Source organism: Xyrauchen texanus, chromosome 45 (assembly GCF_025860055.1).
Source record: "Xyrauchen texanus isolate HMW12.3.18 chromosome 45, RBS_HiC_50CHRs, whole genome shotgun sequence".
Classification (NCBI taxonomy): Eukaryota; Metazoa; Chordata; class Actinopteri; order Cypriniformes; family Catostomidae; genus Xyrauchen; species Xyrauchen texanus.
In genome coordinates this window covers 3,531,551-3,553,884 of record NC_068320.1, presented here as the reverse complement: position 1 = coordinate 3,553,884, position 22,334 = coordinate 3,531,551, and the positions used below count along the sequence as shown (strand labels likewise).

General features: G+C 38.4%; 1 protein-coding gene across 1 annotated transcript in view; it reads right to left on the bottom strand.

Moving 5' to 3' along the window:
- large1 (LARGE xylosyl- and glucuronyltransferase 1) overlaps nt 1-22,334 on the bottom strand; it is a 113,553-nt gene that overhangs the window by 13,624 nt on the left and 77,595 nt on the right. Inside the window, exons 12-14 of the mRNA XM_052118848.1 lie at nt 4,952-5,230; nt 4,397-4,543; nt 3,115-3,310 (exon numbers count right to left, since the gene is read on the bottom strand). Coding sequence (XP_051974808.1) covers nt 3,115-3,310; nt 4,397-4,543; nt 4,952-5,230 — 622 coding nt within the window. The remainder of the gene's footprint in view (nt 1-3,114; nt 3,311-4,396; nt 4,544-4,951; nt 5,231-22,334) is intronic.

The window sequence follows — 22,334 nt, the reverse complement described above, 5'->3', positions numbered from 1 at the left end:
TTCAATAAATGTAATGTGTCTTTATATAGTAGCCTAATCGTGGTTAGAGACACCGGTTTTATTTCACACTCTACATAATTCATTTAAAAAATGACATGATTATTTCAAATAAAGATTGCCTTGTCACTGTCAGTGTTGCCTGTCATTCATAAATAATTTTAATAAATCCATTAAATAATCATTAAGTTAGCTATATGCTTAAGCAACGAGGGACTCTTTCAGTTCTTTGTCTCTCTCTTTTAATAATGAATTTAAATAAATGTGATAATTCATTCAAATAAAAGCAATCCGATGGCTCTACTTTATTTAAAGTGGACGGAGTGCTAGAACTAACGAGCCATAACTTAAGAAAATAACCGTCATTTTTACACGTCTGTTAAAAAATTACATTATTATTACAAAATTAACATCAGTTACAGCTTTAACTTATTTTTAACTTGGCAAATAACCGTGGTATAAGCGGGATAATCCACGGCTAGCCATGGATTAAAGGATTTTAATACACGACGTAGAGGCGCTTCGCGTCGGGTGGTTCTTCGCCTCTACGTTATGCATTAAAATCCTTTAATGCATGGCTAGCCGTGGATTATCCCTTACTAATATGACAGATGAAATAGACCATGATGGAAATTGTACAACTCAGTCCATCAAATATTTGTTGCGCAACCTCTGTGTGTTACCTGTAAAGCTGGCACTTGCGTTTCAATGGCAAAAAAGTCCGAAAATACAATGAAGAACACAAGTGAGGGGAGAAGTCTCTATTCACCTATAAGCCTAAATATACTAAATATAATGTGAAAAGTACAACACGTCATCTCAAGGAGAGTTTGTCATAAAAAATGGACTTGACTTTAGGGAAGTAGGCTACACCTGGACACACTAAAGTGAAAGTATAGTAGAATAAAAATTATTTTTAATGGTATCTGAACTTTTCTGTTTTTATTTTCTGTTTAATTTTATGGGCATTATTAAATGTATTAATATAACCATTTATTAAATATATTTGACATATTACATGTATTAATTAATTACATTGAATGTATTTCACTCATAATTTTAGATAAAACTAAATTGAATGGACAAATTGAAAATTAAGCAGAAAATAAAACAAAACAAAAATTCAGAACAATAATTACTCTGGATTAAATGACTAAGGGCCCTTACATAGTCAACGCATCAGTACGCGTACGCGTCTGAAAGGCTACGCGTCGCTACGCTTCGGCCGCCATTATTCGTCGATGCATAGACAAATGTGTCGTCCTAGTTTTTGATACGCGACGCACCGATGCACGCAATACTATGCGTTGTCGGTGGGGGCGACATTGCAAGTATTGTACATTAATTCAAGTAAATTATGTTTACAGAAGAAGATTTGAATACAATGGCGGGCGAAGAGGAAAAATTATGCGAGCTTATACGCATACATCCGCATTTATATGACAGTTCGTCGCAATTACACTCCAATAAAATAGCGTTGGAAAATGCCTGGAGGGAGGTTGCAACCGCGATGGGAAAGACCGTAGATAAGGTGAAAACAGACTGGAAAAGTGCCCGTGACAAGTTTACTAGACGTGACCCGACTCTACTAATATCACCAGACTCTACTACCCCCTGTTGGGGGAGCGGTGTATTGCATTTCACGCATCGCCCGTGACGCGTGCATCTGCTTGCGTCCACTGTTTAGACTATGAAAGGGAGCGCGTCGCTCGCGTCACTCGCGTTGCTTGCTCGCGTTGACTATGTAACGGCCCTAATGCAACATTCACTTTCTTTATTTTATGTTTGAGTGGAGGGAAAAAAGCAACAAATAATAGAAATGTCAACAGATGCAATAAGAAATGTGTTGAAGGACAGTTTTGTCTTCTTCATACATCTAAAGCATATTCTTTCATTCTGAAAGCACTTTGAAGTCTGTTCAGCAGAATAATAATCATAATATATATATATGAAATTCATCAGGTGTTTTTGTTACATTTATATTGACAAACTGTTTTTCTTAGTTGTGAAGTATAAAATAAGATCCAAATATTGATGTTGAGATTACAGTTAGAATTTGAATTCAGATTCATTCGGACTTGACTCGGATTGTTATGGACTCGATCTCAATTGTTTAAAGACTCTGACTTGACTCAGACTCGAAACAACACTATTATTAAGAGAACAAAATCATCACTTCTGAAAATAGGAAGTGAAAAATGAAAATAGAAGTTGAAGTTGAAGCAACTGTGACTGTTTTAATTAAATGTAATAAATTACATGCAGTATAGAGTCCGCAGACAAAACGCTGACGAACTTCATGTTTGCAAGAGTTTAGCAGCAGATACTTGTGTTTATTGACTCTCTTAAAATGGAATACATAGACAATATATTAATTGCCAACTAAAGCCTTCATCAGCCAAATAACAAATGACAATGCATCTTTGTGAACCTCCGCAGTTAATTCAGCATGGACAGAACAGTCATTAATCTTAAAGTTCAACATTGGCCCCCAACACTTACTTGGTTTACAAATGTTTAAACCATGACTTGTACTATACATAAATAACTAATATTGGCATTATATTGATGATGTTAATCAGAGGGGAACTGGCCCCCGAAGTGAGTCTGGTTTCCCCCAAGGTTATTTTTCTCCATTAACCAACATCTTATGGAGTTTTGTGTTCCTTGACACAGTCACCTTCGTCTTGCTTACTGGGGGTCTAAATACAATTAGTTATTTATTTGTTAAAGCCACACTTTATTACCACACAATGATGACTCTAAAAGAAAATGAAAATGTAATATCTACAATGTCTTAAAGCGTCATTTTTAGTAAAGGTGTTTTGAAACGTTGTGTTTTGTGAAAAGCACGAAACAAATAAAAATGACTTCTTTCTGGAGCTCGACAGTCGTGGTCACTATGAACTGTTGTTTTATGGCAAGAGCAGCATGAAGATTGTCAAAAATTCAGCTTTTATGTTCCACGGAAGACAATATCTGTATACATGGTTGGAAGTAAATAATGACAGAAGTTTCTTTTTTGGATGAACTCTCTGTTTAAGCTTTTAATTACATTCATTAACACTATTTGCATTTTAAGTCTCAGTAAATTAAGGCTCATTATGGTTGTGCTACCTGTGCATCCAGCTCCATGATGTGAGCGACTTTATTCCATCCAAACCCCACAAAGCGGCGGTCGTACTCCGGACTCTTCCGTCTCACCATCACATATGGCTCAAAGTCAGCCTCCCACTGCACTCGATACGGTGTTGTCGCTGTCCTCCATTTAGCAAAGTCTGTTGGGGCGTGACCTTTTGTCCAGACGTGGTATCTGTTATGAATATTAACAGCCTTTAAGTCATTTAAGTCAAGATTTTGCAAACTTGCATCCAATTGGGAGTCAAGTGAATATGAATCCAGCCCAGTAATATAAGGCTAAGGCTTCCTGAAGTCCAACCCACTTACTAGTCAGTAGTTTTAACAATCCCTAGAATGGGATTACTGAATAAGATTTGTTTGAATAATTTGGTTGCAGACTGATTCACTATCATTCACACAAATTTCTGATTGGTCGGTTTGACCAATTCATTGAAAAGAACTGACTCACAATAATTATTCTCTCAAATCAAGCATCACTATGATTGCGAGCAAGCTTTACTCAACAAGAGCAATATCTATCTAATGGATATTTTTGAGCCGAGCAAAACTAGAAAAAATTGCATCCAATATATTGCATTCAATAACTTTTAAGATTTTACAAATGTCTGTTTAGTTTTCATCTTTACAACACAATTTCAAACCCTTTCAAACACAATAAGTAAAAACACTTGATGGTTTCAGGTTTACCATGACAGTAGCTTTTATTTCGACAATGATGATATTGACAGGGGTGGCTGTGGCTCAAGTGGTAGAGTGGGTCGGCTGCCAATCACAGGGTTGGCGGTTCGATTCCCGGCCCACACGACTCCACATGCCGAAGTGTCCTTGGGCAAGACACTGAACCCCAAGTTGCTCCCAATGGCAGGCTAGCGCTTTGTATGGCAGCTCTGCCGACGTTGATGTATGAATGTGTGTGTGTGTGTGTGAATGGGTGAATGGGTGAATGAGTCACAGTGTAAAGTGCTTTGATAACCTCTAAGGTTAAAAAAAGCGCTATATAAGTCCAGCCCATTTACCATTTATGTTTGTGAAATGATGTTTATACGACTACTTTGATTAATGATGATTAATAAACAGAGTGCTAGCAAATTAACTCTTTCATAGACAACTTAATACGTTATTACTGTGATAGCTCTAGTAGATAACAATAGTACTGAAAAAACACTAAATGTCAAGAGACAACTTCATGAGTGGATGTGGTATCATCATCTAAAAATCTCATTTAAAAAAAACGTGCAAATATAAGCTGTTATTTTACCTGAATGTGAACAGTGAACCCATGTCGAGTTGGGACAGTAGTTCTGCTTTAGATTTGGGGAAGGACAGCCGATAGCGAAGTGTTTCAAATGCCGGCACCACAAGAGCCTTTTTACTGTTTGCCATATCAAGCTGCACAACTGATTTCCTGAGACACAACCAACAAGGATTACATGCAGAATATATATAATGTGAGATGCATGGCAAGATTACATAGAAAAAGAATATTGTGTCTTGTGTAAACCACCCCTAATAGTCTCTTTTGGTGTGCAGTAATACTGTCCCCTCAGTTTACAGACAGAGCGGTAGTGGGCAGGCCAAAGTGGCAATGATGTAAAAATAGCCATTGATGTCTTGCTGTGGAGATGGTCATGCACTGATTTCTTCAAACCATATAACATCCCAAAATTGAGGCTTATATAAGTCTCATATGTCTTATATGTCAAAAGATCAAGTACATTTTGAGTCATCGTGCCATGACCCTGTTAAAAGAAAGTTTCAAAAAGACAATCTACAAACATTTTCTAACCAAAGCTTTTGTGAAGTAGACTCTTACCTGAGGTACTCATAGAGTCCATACATGGGCAGGAAGTCAATATCTGACAGGAACATGAAGGGCGTGTTGACCTGTCCCATAGCAACGTTACGCAGCAGGTTAACAGGATAGAACTGGCCTTCTTTATAGACAATGTGATATCCCACATTACTCCTGCTCATCAGAACCTCAGAGCCCTGAGCATAACGCAGGAACTGCTGCGCTTCAGCATCTGACAGATAGAGGACCAGACTGATAGGCCCCTCCCAGTGCTTACAAATAGCCTCTAACATCTGCAGCCTGCAACAAACAAACATTACCATTAACATCATATAAACGTGATATACGATATGATAACACATGATGTAAAATATGCAATTTCATATTTTTGTTTGTCTTTATTCAGGGTTGCTGCTGTGAAAATGTTTTGTGGGCCGATGAAACTAACATTGAATAGTTTGAGAAGAACATGCAGCACTACGTATGTTGTAATGTTGGCGCTGCATCCCAACGGTGAAGTACGGTACAGGAAGCATCATGATTTGGAGCTGCTTTGGTGCCTGGACTGATTGCCATCATTGAGGGGAAAAAATGATTCCTATGTTTACCAAGATGTCCTACAGGATAAGGTCTAGGTGGCTGTGTGCAAGCTGAAACACAGTGGAAGCTGGCCGATGCAGCAGGTCAATGACCCTAAACATTGAAGTAAATCTACTACAGAAAAGCTTCAAAAAAATATTTTAAATGGCACAGACAGAGTCCAGACCTTAAACCAATAGATATGCTGTGGAATGACCTCAAGAGAGCTGTTCACACCAAACATCCTAAGAATATGGCTCAAGACGTTCTGTAAGGAAGAATGGTTCAAAATTCCTTCTGAACGTTGTGCAGGTCTAATCCACAGCTACCAGTTATTAAATCCAAGGGTTCACTTACTTTTTCAATAGCACTTTGAATGTTTAATGGGATATGTTCAATAAAGAAATGTTTTTAATTTATTCATTTTTTCATATATATATATATATATATATATATATATATATATATATATATATATATATATATATATATATATATTTAATTACACATATATCTTGTCTATACAAGTTACAACATTGCTAAACTTACATATTGAGTTGTGGTTAAATAAAATAAACATTAGTTATTGCATATTTTGATTGGACCAAAATAAACTCTTTTAATTTATAGTTTCTGAAAAAAAAGTAATACATACTTGAGACTTAGGTTTTGGAACTTACAAAAGTAAAGTTTAGTAGAACTTATATGTGTTTACAGTGTTTTTAAACCCTCCAAAATAGGGCCCCATTAACTTCCATTTTAAATGCTTCACCACAAGTCAAAATAGTTTTGTGGTAATCAACACTAACACGGATGCTTTCAAATGAGCTTAACTTGTATTGAATCTGAATTCCCTTAAGCTTTGAATGTGGTATGTACAACAGACTTCAGAATTTTTTTTCCAATAAATGGATTCGTTTCATACCGTGTGCTGCCTCTGTAGTATCGTTTGACAGTCACTAAAGAATGAGAAAATAGAATTGACATTTATAACTGCCATTATACCTATTTCTAGTATCTTGGCCTAATCCACTTCATCTAACGTGATACAAACATGTAGGCTAAACAAGACAAGATGGCTTAAATGTAGGAGAACATAACTGATTCAAGTTAAACAAACAGCATTCATTCAAATTAAACAAACACTATTCAAGTTAAAGGAACACCATTCATTCATGTTAAACGAAAACCATTCATTCATGTTAAACGAACACCATTTATTCATGTTAAACTAACACCATTCATTTAAGTTAAATGAACACCATTCATTCAAGTTAAACAAACACCATTAATTCATGTTAAACTAACACCATTCAAGTTAATTCATCAAACACCATTCATTCAAGTTAAACGAACACCATTCATTCATGTTAAACTAACACCATTCAAGTTAAACTAACACCATTCATTCAAGTTAAACGAACACCATTCATTCAAGTTAAACAAACACCATTCATTCATGTTAAACCAACACCATTAATTCAAGTTAAACGAACACCATTCATTCATGTTAAACTAACACCATTAATTCGTGTTAGACTAACACATTCATTCAAGTTAAACGAACACCATTCATTCATGTTAAACAAACACCATTCAAGTTAAACTAACACCATTCATTCAAGTTAAACGAACACAATTAATTCATGTTAAACTAACACCATTCATTTATGTTAAACTAACACCATTCATTCAAGTTAAACTAACACCATTCATTCAAGTTAAACTAACACCATTCATTTATGTTAAACTAACACCATTCATTCAAGTTAAACTAACACCATTCATTTATGTTAAACTAACACCATTCATTCAAGTTAAACTAACACCATTCATTTATGTTAAACTAACACCATTCATTCTAGTTAAACAAACACAATTCATTCAAGTTAGTTTTACATGGTCCGTTTTATTGTGTTTAAATTTAAACAAGTTATCTTACCAAAATGGAATCAATCATGTGGAATCTCTGTCCATGATTGAATCATGTTCAGCATAAGTGCATGAGATTGTCCATTATGAATGTCATATATTGCAGCCATCCAGTCATCTAATGTGGGTGGTTCAGGACTTAGCCATTTCTGTGTGCTATTTTTTTTTTACTGGCAGCTAAAAGAATCAAAATAAAATGTATCCGACTTTCGCAACTTTTCTGACAAGTATATTCCATCACACGTAAAAGGCATATCCACCCCTAAAATAGCGGTCTTATGAATCTCTTCCAATAGGGAGTAATTACAGATTACAGGACAACCCCAGAAAATGTGATGGTGATTGGCTTTCTAAGCCCCACAAAATCTCCAGCATCCTGTGCCCTTCCCCTTTTGTGAAGGTGTAATGAAAACCCTTATTTCAGCAAAACTCTCCATGTTGATTAACCAGTAGATTTCCATTTTAGTTGGCAAATTCTTCACTACTCCTCCCCTGTTATAATAAAATTTCAATCCCTCTCCCATTTATCCTTAACGTATAAAGTGCTATCATTTCTGGTCTGGAGAAAGGTGGTATATATTTTTGAAATAACCTTACATGTTTCGGTCTGGCCTGCTTTTAAAAACACCCCTACAATCCCCATCATCCCTTTTTCCATTTTCTTCACAATATTCTGAACAAAGTAATGCTGAACTTGGGGATATCTAAAGAAATTGTTTCATCCCAAACTGTATACTTCCTTTAGGTCTTTAACATTTTGGAATATCCCTTCCTTCATAAAGGTACCATAATTTAACAGGCCTTTTCTTACCCAAATACGAAATCTCATCTGTTATGTTTGGAGCAAAGTGTGTATGGAATGCACAACACCTTAGAATTTTGGATACATCTTCTACCCAACATATTTTTTCAAGTGAGACTTTAATCCAAGGGCAGTGGTGGCTCAGTGGTTGAGGCTCAAGGTTACTGACCAGAAGGTTGGGGGTTCAAGCCCCAACACCACCAAGATGCCACTGTTGGGCCCTTGAGCAAGGCACTTAACTCCAGCTTAGTTGGGATATGCGAAAACAACTGCATTTCATTGGCTCTGTACCTGTACTCTGCACAATGACAATAAAGTTGAATCTTAATCTTAAGTAGAAATGTAGATATTATGGGTGGATATTACCAAAACTCTCTTAATTTTGTTCTAGATTAACAATCGGCTTTGATTCTGTTGGACTGAATTAATTCTGATATCCAAGCAATGATGTGACAAAGTGCTGCCTCGTAAGCCTGTCCGAAACCTGTAGGTCAGCGAGGAAACAAGGTAGCTACCTTTGGATGCGGACGCAGCCAAGCACTTTAGTTGAGACAGTTGACAGCGGGATGCACCACGCGAGTGTTCATGACTGCATAGCCTCCCCATGATGTTGACAGAGGGACAGGACAGGCTTTCAAACAATGGAAAAACCTTTCAAATGTTCATTCAACACACATTTATAAACGTGAGTGTTTTGAGATAGTATGCAGTGAGGTGGAATGGTGCTCGTTCCTTTAAATAAAAATTAAGTACTTTTTTATACCATCATGACATACTCTTTTTTTTTTAATCATTTTATTATCTTTCCCGAGGTCCAGGTAAAAAATTATTTGCACCAAAACAGTCAGTAGTTAGTACAGTATAATAATTTCCCACCCTGTCTCTGGCCCTCTGCCTGAAACGCTCGGTTTCGGCATAAGCGCCTCCTTAAAACTTCAAAGTAAATGCCCACTTTTATGATTGGTTAACGTCATGCAGCCCCTCAAATACAGCCATATTTGAAACTCAATTGGAAGAAAATGAACCAGTAAAAAAATTTATTTCAGAGTTTACACAACGCACATCACAGTGGTTCAAATGCAATCTAGGCTGATATGAGCCCGAAAAACATACAATCCACTCCGATATGACCAAAAAAAACACACATACATAGTCCAAAGAATAATGAAGATGCACGCACATACAGTATCATTATGCGCTGAAGCCGTGAACGCATTAAAATGGTCAAAGATGTCCATCTAGTGCTTCTTTACATACACCAACAATTAAAAATAGCGCAGATGGGCGAAAGAACAGTTTGTTGAGAAGTTTGTGCTCAAAGCAGCAAAAGGCAGAGCAACTAAATGAAAAATAATGGCATCTCCTCTTCAAACTTGTAACTTGACACCACGCCATTTAAAAGCAGCATGAGATACATGACAATGGTCAAAGATGTCTGTCTAGTACAGGGGTATTCAATTAAAGTTTCAAGAGGTCCAGTCTACATATCCTTCCCAGCAAAGGTCTGGAAAATTGATATAGTTTTTATAACTTTCCACGTTGGCAGCAACAGTACTTTGAACAGACTAATTTGACTGTTTACATTTTTGTTTTCTATTACAAAGTAGAGATGAGGACACTGGCCCAGAGACCGAGACAAAGCCAAAGCAATGGGGTGTGAGGGATCTTTTATACCAAAAGTTTAGGCTAATATAATTCATAGACTTAATTATTCAATGGCACTGGATATTAATATTATAAGATAAGAGCAACATTTGTTTTCAAGCTTGGTGATAGCATTCTAGTCTGTTGTTGCACTCAAAAAAAGGAAATTAGCTGGTTATTACATTAACAAAAGCGTAACGTGTAATTTTAACAAAATAATTTCATGTTTCAAAGGTGAACGTGATAAAATCATGTAGGATAAGCATGAAATTCAACAAATTAACATTTGTTAAATTCAGTCATGTTGAGATAACGTGATTCAATATAGTCAGACTGATGTTGTACCGAAGATGTACTAGCGAGATCACGGTAGATCACGCGCGATGACAAACCATCTGGCGTGCCCGGGAAAATAACGAGATTATCACGTGAAGAACTTGCCTGGCGTGCCTGGAGTTCATTTGGAAAAGGTAAGATAAAATCTGTTTTCATCCATCTAAATGCAAACAAAACAATGTGTATAAAGTCATCAGCAGACTGTCCATCATTTTCAGCAATATTTGGTCAACGCAGTTAATCAAGGTGTTTCTCTACCATTTGCGCCACGTTTTGCCTGCCATATACTTGTAGGTGTCCAACACATTATTTTATGTTGTTTGGCTTGAAGTGGTTAATTTTAGGCACAAACGTATGTGGTTACGGTAGTGGAAAGTCTGGTAAAACATGCCTGGCGTCTGATGAATTACGGCAGGTGCGGCGCTCTCAAAGCACAGGTAAATGTGCAGTGTCCGCTAAAACATGCCTGGCATGCGCTGAAAAATATCAACGTGAGTCGCTGTCAGAGCTCCGTAAAATGTGCTCACAATGTCCGTTAAAACATGCATGTCAGCCGGTAACTCGCTCTTAGAGCCCTGGTAAAGGCAGTCGAAATGTCCGCAAAAACATACACATTTAGTCTCAAGGGGTCTCAAACAGTCTGCTGATGTGAAAATGCTTACGTTTATGTTATAAAATGTATTCTGTCAACCAACCAATATGAAAGAAATACATTAGCAAAATTGACTACTCTAACTTGATTCTAATGATTCTAATTTTACTAGGTGAGTATATGTATATTTTCCTTAATTTTGACTCTGGAATTTCTAGATAATTGGTTTGAATACCATGGAATAATACTCCCTTCCTTCTTAGCTTTTAAAAGTGACCAGAAGTATGGTCAAGGAGTTATGTTATTCTACTCAGCGTTTTTGCCTAAAGTAAAGAAAATAGTCTGACTTTGATTAATATATGCTGCCTAATTTAAGGGAAAACCAGGTTTGGTAAAAATCACATCAAATTTAAATTGTTATGATAAATAAATGTTATGTATGACGTTGATTTAAAATTGATGCAATGTGATGCATCTCTAATTTATATATTTGCACTCCTTTCAATTTTGTACCGCAACTGTTACACTATAATGTCCCTCAGATTAGGGGTGTAACAGTACACACAAATCAGTTGAGTAAATATACATAAAGTCACAGTTTGATATGTTTTTGGTACAGCGAGGAGAAAAATGCACAACATAAATCATAATTTTAATTAAATAGTGGTTTACTGAACACACTTTAGGGCTCTCTTTTTGAATAAGTACAGCAGTCCACTGCTGTAAAGATGTCTTTGTAGTTTGAAATATTGGGTTTTCTGTTTCCTTCTTAACAGCTCATCTTGTCCTGTATTATGTTTTTACTATTTTTCTACTATCTTTCATTTATCTCTGTTCTCCATAACTCATGTACAGTGCGCCACTGTTCTGCACACCCATGCTCTACATGTGCAGTGGTCATTATCACGCTGCAATCAAGAGACCTATACCAAAAGTTTTGAATACATATACAGATACATAAATATTTTAATGGTTGTAAATTAAATATTTTAATGGTTGTAAATTTATCTGATCTCTTTTAGAACGTCACTTGTCTGCCATCCAACCACATGAGTACCCGTGAAGGGGGTCATTGGCCATCATCAAGTTCGTGATTTCAATGGTTAATTGTAAGTTTTGCCAGACCTGAATATGTTTGTCTAAAACAGTGAATTTGTCTTACTGACTGATTCCAATGTTGACATGCTTATGATGCTAGGGTCCAGCTAAACCTGTATTTGCCCAGTTTGTTTAGATTTTTTTTTTTCTATTGGGGTGGGGGTGTGGGAGGGATGTGGAAGTGTAAGGCATGTAGTCTATCTCTGTCTGGTAGATATGACCTACTAAAACATTTTAGACTTCAGCACCGGCATATGCAACGTTACCCATGCCCACACATAAACTGCCCATGTACTTTTAAGACATGGAATGCTTTGCACATTCATTTAAGTAGAGTCCATCCTAAACAAAACACCCAGGAGCTACAGGAATTGTCAACATATAGTTGTCATTTGTGCACTTGTAGTGATCTTCCTACAGAGAAGGATTATTTTTCACACATTGGCACTCATTTGAAGAGTAATGAAACTGTCCCTTGTATGTTTGGGGGTTGTAATTTTCAAACAAATGTATACGGAACATTTCACTCTCACAAGAACAGGAAACACAGTCGACATACATTGAAAGATTTCAAGCCAGACGTAGTTAGAAATACTCGAGTTTCACAAGAATCCTCTTATAATCATGAGGAAGATGCAGGCAATCAAGATGACTCTGCAGTTGAAGCAGACAGTGCATGTTCAAATAGTGATGTAGATGTAACCAATAACTTGCCTGAAGTAATTGAGAATAATTTTGCAGCAGCGTTGCTCAAGTTAGAGCATTTTGCACATGTCCCAGGCAAAAAAATTGATGAGTTCTTAGAGGAACTGCACTACTTAAGTTCAGCAACATTACCCCTCTCCAGTGACATTCTTGAAGGGGTATTTCAGAAACATAGTCCCACAACAGATAGGTCTGCGGTAACCGAAGTAGCAACTGCTCTCTGCACTTCTAATCCATTGCTCAAAGCCATAGAGAAGGGGGGTCCCCTAAGCTCAACTTATCTCCGCAACAAGTATTATCAAGAAAGCTTTAACGTTGTAGAACCCATTGAATATGTTCTTGATGCGAAAAAAAACAGAGGTTTTCAGTATGTTCCTGTCCTGAAGTCTTTGCAGCAACTCTTTAAGAAAGATGTTATGGACAGGGTAGATGAAAACCACAGAGCACAGCAGAGTAAAAGGGCGAGTGGTGAACAACACACTTACAAATCTCCTCAGGATGGTTCACACTTCCAGGAAAACATTTTTCTGTCAGGGGATGAGATGAGGATATTGTTACGTTTATACATAGATGATTTTGAGGTTTGCAATCCTCTGGGTACTTCTCGCAGGAAACATAAGCTTTGTGGAATCTACTGGACTCTGAGTAATTTGCCTCCAGGCTCCTATTCATCACTATCATCAATTTACTTGGCAGTGTTGTGTAAAACTGTTGATGTAAATAAGTTTGGTTATGACCGTGTCTTACATCCTCTTCATAAAGACATGAAAACTCTGGAGCAAGATGGAGTTTTCATTCCATTACTTGGCAGATTTGTTAAAGGTACGATTCAGGTTGTTGCGGCAGATAACTTGGGGGCTCACAGTATTGCAGGTTTTAATGAGAGCTTTTCTAGTGGGTATATCTGCCGATTTGCACAGGAACAAAAACAGACATCCAAACAAAAGAGGTAAAATCAGGTGCATTCACCCTTAGGACAAAAGAACTCCATGACTCTCATGTGACCTCAGCTCAGGAGAATGGTACAAGCTGTTTTGGGGTGAAAAGACATTGTGTTATCACCAAAACGATTGCCCACTTCAGCGTTCACACAGGCTATCCTCCAGATATTATGCATGATCTGTTTGAGGGCATAGTGCCAGTGGAGCTTGCACGGTGTTTGGCATTGCTTATATCTAAGAAGTATTTCAGTCTTCAAACCCTCAACAAATCCATCCTGCACTTCCCTTACAAGTGGGCCGACAAGACAAATAGGCCACACGTGATCCCACACACCTTTTCAACTAGGGCAGGGGTGGCCAACCAGTCAGAGACCAAGAGCCAAATGTTTTAATCTGTTACCGCAAAGAGCCACATCACACACATGGGCACACATGAACATCAACCCATCCCTTCCTCACACACACACACACACACACCTGCTCAGCCATATTTATTGTAAATGACACACACACACACACACACACACACACACACACACACACACACAGACACAGACCTCTGCTCAGACAGATTTATTGTAAATGAAACACACACCAACATGATAATAGCAGAAATTGACTCCTACTCTACTACAACCACAGGCCAGTCATTTTCAACAATGAGCATTGTGAGCACTGTCTCACACACACAAACTCCCAGTTCAACCAAAACTAAAATAAATAAAAAAAAAATAATAAAATAAAATTATTTACTACGGCTTTTTTCTTTTATTATGCATGTTGCTTAGTGGGACTTCTGGCATTCCTTGCCTTGAACAATCCTCCTCAAATCTGGATTATATTCTGTGGTTGCCACTCGAAGCAATTCTTTCACATGGGTGTCAGTCAGAACAGATCGATGCTTTGATTTCACGTGTTTCAGGGTAGAAAATACAGACTCGCAGACATATGTTGACCCAAACATTGACAGTATCTTAAGCGCAGCCCGTTTGACATTGGGGTATTTTTCCATTGGCACTCTTTTCCAGAACTCAATGGTCCCTTCCATTAAAGCAGGTTTCAGTTGATCCTCCTCACAAAGATCGATTATCTCTAACTCAGCCGCAGCCTCAACTGTGACTAGCGGGGCTTTCAAACAGTCCGTCTCGGCATTAAATGGGTCGACGAGGAACGTAATCTGTGACCTTTTCAGTTGTAGATCACGGAACCGGTCCAAAAAGCTTTCTTGCAAGTTTTCAACTAGTGTAGCATATTTGTTTCTTTGGTTATTCAGGGCGGCGCTGGTGGCTTTTAGCAGAGTGGGAAAATGCGTTAAATCTCCCTTTTGAATATGCGCCTTGAACAGCTTCAGTTTGTTGACAAACGCAAACACACTTTGAACCAGGTCAGGCAGCATCTTTAACTTACCCTGCAAGGTCAGGTTCAGTCAGGTTCAGTCTGTCCAAGTGACACAGCATGTCGACCAAAAAGGCCAGATCCATAATCCACTCGAGGTCCGAGAGCTATCCGAGAAGGATAGTTCTTGTCCTTCTCTTCCATGAACAGTTTCACAGCATCCAAAAGCTGAAAGAAGCGAGAGAGTACCTTGCCTTTTGACAGCCACCTCACAGTGCAGTGCAGTGGCAAGTCACCTGGAAGCCCTTGGTCCAGCTCAGCGATGAGATTCTTGAATTGCCGGTGGTTCAGCGCATGTGTGCGGATGTAGTTTACGATTTCCATCACAGGCTTCATGACGTTGTCTAAATTCAATGATTTAGACACGAGTTGCTCCCTGTGGATGATGCAGTGGAAATTCCAAAAGTCGGGAAATGTTTGGTCAGCTTTGCACAGCCCCACAAGTCCGTTCACAGATCCGATCATTGCTGGCGCTCCATCCGTGGCTATTGCTGTTAGTTTTGGAATGGGCAGATTTGCTTTCACAAATGCAGCCATCATTGTTTCTTTCACATCTATGCCACGGGATCTGTCTTTTAATGGCACAATATCAAGGAGTTCTTCTTTGATCAAACAATCGTTTGACACAGACCTTGCAAATATTGCCAACTGAGGCTTGTCTTGTATGTCACAACTCTCATCCAATGCGACACTAAAATACTCGCAAGCTTGAAGGTCAGAGTGTAACTGTGATTCAATAGCTGTGTTAATGTCCGATATTCTGTGTTCAACAGTGTGGCGGGACAGTTGGACGTCTGATACCATTCGTTTTAGTTTGTCGTTTTCAGGAGACAAGATTTCAACAACATCACCGAGGCATTTTTTGATGAACTCCCCTTCATTGTATGGCTTTTTAGCCCGTGCAATGTTCCAAGCCAGTTGATATGATGCAAGCGTTACAGTCTCTGAGTGCTTCGTAATTTTTTGGAAAAACTGTATCTGCTTTTCTGCCTGACTTTTCAAAGTGACCAACTTGTGCTTACGAAGTTCACTCCCTTTTGGGAATTCCTGGTCGATGTTAGCATGGAGTGAGCTGAAGTGGCGCTGAAGATTTGAAGCTTTGAAATGCGCTAATGACACCTGACATATAAGGCAGAATGGCTTGCCATTACGTTCAACAAAAAAATATAAACTCTCCCACTCTGTTAAAAACGTCCTGTGTTCATCTTCATATTTTCGTTTTGCTGTGCATTTTTTCCCTGCCATTTTCAGAGCGAACTTGACACAAATTGTTTACTCAAATGATCTTGCTCCTACTGGGAAACTGAGGTATTTTCATCCCACGCACAAGCAATTTTGACGAAAATAGTACCGTATCTCAAGCGAAGTGATGAAAAAAATAAATAATAATAATTGATATGAACGTAGGCTAAGAGCCGCATGAAACCGGGCAAAGAGCCGCATGCGGCTCAGGAGCCGCGGGTTGGCCAGGCCTGAACTAGGGCAACAATAGGTGGAAACGCCCATGAAAATTGGGCTCTAATAAGACTACTCCCATTCATAATTGGGCACCTGGTGCCTGAGGGTGAAATGGCATGGCAAATACTGTTGGACTTAAAAGACATTGTAGAGCTTGCGGTTGCTCCAACACACACCGATGAGTCCACTGCCTATCTTGAGGGCAAAATTTCTGAGCACAGACAAAAGTACCAAGAACTCTTCCCTGGTGTGCAACTGCTCCCAAAACATCATTATTTGGAGCACTATCCTCAACTGATAAGGATGTTTGGGCCTCTTGTGTACCTCTGGACAATGCGTTTTGAGGCCAAACACAGTTTTTTTAAGCAGGTTGTGCGTCACACCAATTGCTTTAAAAATGTGCCCCTCTTGCTAGCCACTAAGCATCAGCTCATGATTTCATATCACTTGAGATCCAGTTTTGTAGAAACATCCCTAGAGGTTACAAACGTCTCAACAGTCCCTCTGGATTTTTTGAAACAAGAAATAGCTCAGACTATTGAAAAGAACTTCCCTGGTGCAACTGAAGTTCATCTTTCCAAGTGTGTGTCAAGCAAAGTTGTACATTTCAGAAATGGGATGATAGTTGCTCATGGTTCTACAAGTGGACTCCCTGACTTTGGAGAGATTCTTCAGATTTGTGTTGTTCAGGAGAGACTGTGTTTCATGGTGAGAAGGCTTTCTGGGTGGTACAGGGAACATTTCAGAGCGTTTGAGCTGAGTGTACATCCTACCAGAGAAACTGTTCTGATTGAACTTGGTGAACTGGCCGATGACTACCCTTTAGCAGACTACTTTGTTGGACCTCTAAGACTGGTGACATTAAAAAGATACATACACATAAGGTTTGTTTTCTTTAATATTGAATGGATCTCAATGGACTCTCTTATTTCAGGGAAGTGTGACTTCATAATGCCACATTTATTTCCCAGCACTTTATTTTGATTTCATATATTCAAATGAATGGAGCATAATTGGTACAGATTCAGACCAAAGCAACAGCAGAGGGATGGCACAGAGTCACGTACAGCAGCACCTTTCTTCAAATCATTCTCCTCCTCGTCTTATTTTCTACTCTCTCCTTCTCCTCGTCGTTTTTGTCTTTGTTCACCAACTGGTAGTGGTAGTGCTGCCCTGGTCTTGTTGCTTTGATAATCACGGCCCATTCATTTGAATGCAAAATGGAAGTGAAACAGTTTGGGAATAAGTTTGGTATTATGAAATCACAGTTCTCATTTATTTCAGAATTTTTTCATAGCCATATTTAATCGGCATGGCATTCCCTACTTTTGTACTCATTGGTGTTTTAAAATCAGATTACCCTTGTTTAAACTTAATTTTCTCTATCCTCATTTAGGCGGTCGTGAAATGGCTGCTCCAGTGAAACTCAGAATCATTCTTGGAGAAAACGATTCCCAGAGATTGATCCTTCCAGATGGGATGCCAGAGACTCTCATCGAACTCATACAGGAAATTAAGAGACAATGTGGAGTAGATGGGGACTTCAGGCTTCAATTCATGGATGTTGAGTTTGGGAATGAATTCACCAACTTGGTCTCAATGTCAGACATCCAGGACAAAAGCTCCATCAAGGTCATCTTTAACTCTGTTGCACCTGCCCAGCCTGGTGGCACCCCGCCCCCTCCCTACTCAGCTGCTGCCACCTCCCGCACTCTGGATGACTCCTCATCCCTTTCATCTGCTGGTAGCTCATTTGATACAGACATATTTTCTTCTCCTGAGTCCACCTCCTCTAGATCCACTGCTTGGCCCATTGTCTTCCCCATGCCCCGGTTTGCTTATGATACTCAGCTACAGCTGGACAGGGCCAATGCTGCTTTTAAAGAAACTGGAGCTTTGTTGAATCCTGATACTAAACTTAAATCTGCTATTCTTGATGGCTTAGCTGAAACGATCGTCCAATACAAAGTGTACCTCTCTGACAGGGAGTTTGGTGAGGTAGCAGAAGCTCTGGTAACTACACATCCATGTTTAAAAGAGCCAGGTTCAGTGACTGGGTATGGCGGATGGAAGACAAGCCTGAAGTATAAACTTGCTAACTACCGAAAAAAACTCAGACGGCTTGGATGCCCTGAAGTTACTGTGAATGCCTTAACACACAAACCTGAGAGCAAATGCAGTCCTGCATATGGTGTAAAGAAGCCGAAAAAAGCTGAAGTGAATTACTGCCCCACCTATCCGGCCGGTGAAACAGCGGAGACACTAGAAGAGATAAGAGTGGCACTCCTCTCAGAAGTAAATAAGAGACACAATGAGCACAAGTTGGCAGCAATGATGGACAAGACCTTTGCACTCAGAAGGCAAGAGGTAGTTGCGGAGGCCCCCATGATAGCTGATTTCAAAACGAGGTGGCCAGCTCTCTTCAATGTGCGTGAGGTAAGTGAATGATTGCACTGGATGTGTCACAATACATGTTGACAATCTGAGGTTACTCAAACTGATGAGGATTTACTGAAGGCCAGCAATACCTTTGCTGGCCTTCTGACAAAGGAAACTAATATTTAGATAAATACATGTATTATGCATTTACATTTCTTGAACAGATAGAACTGCTATTTCAAATGTGTACCAAAAAGGTAACTGAGTTTTGTCTACCTTTTTTGTTATGTTTTTTGTAGGTGAGTGTAGAGTTCAAGAGAATCACAACGATCCATTTGCAGTCAAAGTTCTTCTCCGAGCTTGATGTTCACTCTGCAAACCTGATAAAGGCGTATGCCAAGAAAGGTGGAGTTCAAGGGAGAAAAATCAAGACCATCATGGCACCCATAACCCAGGTATGATACCAATGTAAAAGTGACAAAAATCACTTAAAACTTGGTCATTGTAGAAATGATTTTGAGCACCACATCTGTTCCCCCTTTAGGGGTCATTGTTTAAGAGTGAGGGGCATCATTTAATCCTGAAAAATCTGCTATGAAATCATAAAACTCTGGAATCTGTTGGAAAGCAGTTTTGAAGCACAGAAAAAGCATTGGCACTGTATACTATTATACAGGTCTGACATAAGCACTCAAAAGCGGTCCCTTTTATCGTCCCGTCTTAAATGGAGATGGCAGGTATTCTTACCACATTGGCCACTGGGATTATCGTAAAACTTGAAGGATATAAAGTGGAATGGTCTGTTTTTCACACATTTCATGCATAATTATGTCTTAGGTGACATCTTCAGGTAGGTTACCTAGGTTAAGATACATTAATTTGAAGCTTGACATGATTAAAGGAAAACACCAAGTAGTAAATTATAGTAAAATAACAAAGATTTGTCTTAAATAACTTTTAAACAGACTATCTCAAATGGATTAACATACATCCAAGCTGTATACAATACTAGCAAACACTTTTATGTTGTGACTTACTGTGAATTTAGTTTAAAGTTCTTAAGTGTGTAAACCTACACTGCTGGTTTGTTGAAATGTGTTAATAGTGTTTTTGTTTTTCTCTGATCTTTATATTAAGACTGACACTATTGAAGTCAGAAGAGAATGCATCCTCAAAGGTCTCTGTGTGTACCTTAATGAAGATCCAGAGAAGCTGGTGAAGCAATACCTGGTATGTTAATTTACCTATGTGTTCACTATGGAGATTATCAGAGTTGGAGTGGATGGGGTTTCCTGTGTGTCCCATTAGATTTAAAATTAGGTTAAGATAAGGCCATTAAAACACTTCTCTCATTCATTTAGTGGCACGTACCATACTGTAGTGCAATCCCAAACCGCCCTCTACCTGCTACAACTTTACTACCAATTGTCACTCCAAATCAAGTCACTTGCTGTTGTGGAGGGTCACTTAAATAAGGAGGAGGGTATAAACACACCGACTTTTGGGAAGTCCTCACCTTTCTCAGACGGAGACAGGAAGTAATTGGATAATGATAGATGTCGCAATTCCATTTATGGTTAAGTGAGTTTGTGAAAGGAAAATGATTAGGCGACTTAAATAAAAACTCACTACCACATAAAAATTATTTGGCCTGTTTTTTTTCATCATGTAATTCTTCTATACATGAACTGTAGTATATTTTTTATCAAGGTAATCAGGAGTAATCAATGAAAACATTGTTGATTTATACCACAGTTATGTCTTAGGGGCAAACATGCAGTTTAGTGTATGTAAAGGCCTGTGACGTGATGAATGTGTGCTCACATATGTTTGACTATTTGACTGTGTGTGCAGAAACCAAATAGCATTACTTAGGGGGGAGAATTGATCTCTTCCAAAGGACGTTCTGTTACTTCTTAATATGGTCAAGACCAGAGTCAATGAAGAGCATGATAGATAATGCATGTAAGCTCCACCTTGTTTGAGGAGGTGTATTTAAGTGAAACCAAACCCAGAGATGCTTCAGTTGTTGTTACTGTGGTTTCACTGTAGGCAACTCGGCTTTATTGTGTGATAATAAAGTCTATTCTTCTGAAAACAAAACCTCAAAGATGCTGAGTGATTTTTCACAAAATTGGCATGAAAAACTACAACAGAACAAAAACTGTATCAAATGTCTGTTTGAGGTAAAGTAACTTATTACTGATCTTTTTGGAAATAACCCGGGCCGGTTTGGGAGCCTCTCTCCTTGTCTTTCTCTCAGACAATAACACACACACACCATACTTTAACTCCTCCTTTGTCCTTTAATAAGACAATATACCTTTTATTTGAATGGAATAACTAACACTGGCTTATTATGGCTTAGTTGTTGAAGTATTTCACCGACTCAGCGAAACAATTTTAATGTCAATTGGTTATTTGATTACATTTGCATTATTATATTATGAATATGGATTAAGTTAGTGGTAGCTGTTTTACAGTAAAATTGTGTGCTATAAATATGCATGTAATGCACATCAGTAAAAAAAATCTTTGTCCTTGTTCATTTATTATTTTGTCACAGGATGTCGATGAAAGCACTGAAATGGCCATAGCGGAGACAGTATTTGGAATCTTTGTCATTCTACGAGAAGGTGCAGAGCCTGGCGATGACCTCGCAGATGTTGGGATTGTCCTGGAGGGGGTGGAAGTGATAAGTGACTTGGGCAATGTAGCTTTTGCTGTGGTGATGTTGCTGGGTCTTGTCTACGCGCTAAACCTGAGCTACCCTCAGGAGCTCAAGTACACTTTTGAGGTTCTGCAGAAGATCATTATGGAATTGGATGGAAACAAACTATCCAACAAAGGACAAGTTCTCAAAACACTGCTTTCCCGTTAAGAAACATCGCCATAGCAAAAGCTACACCATCATCCTAACCTGAGGTAAACTATACCAACACTTTTTTTTAGCGATAGCTTCATAGAGCCTGACCTATAATCAGTCCTTAAAGACCCTGTGCAATCCAAAACAAGATTTAAAAGTAGTTCTCAGAGTTGAGCAAATTTACTGATACTTTATTTACTTTGTTATATTTGGAATTTGATTTCTATCCTAAAAACAGTGCCCAAGACCACCCACTAGTGGCTAAAAAAAAATAAGAAAACTTGTACCTTCAGTTTTGTTGTTTAGGTACACCAGCACATTAAACTGCAGGTGTTAGTAAGTGCAAATCTTTAAGAGGAATGTGAGTATAAAGACAGGGCCCCATTTCCCAGTATATCAGTGTTCAGCTCATCTGGGTTTTTTTTTGTGCTCTGTTTTTATTAAAAAATGTTCTCTCTGATGCAAGGTTCGGTCAATTGGCACTTAAGGAAAGCTGTACGCAAAATTATTTTTTCAGTTTCTCATAACAAAATTAAGACTTACCTATGTTTTTTAAGTTTAAACATTTACCTATTTCGGGAGTTAAACTTGATTGTAAGATCTCCATTTGTCTTGTTTTTACCCTTGATCCCAACCATACTGTAGACATTGTTGAAACTTGTTTAAAATATGTCCCT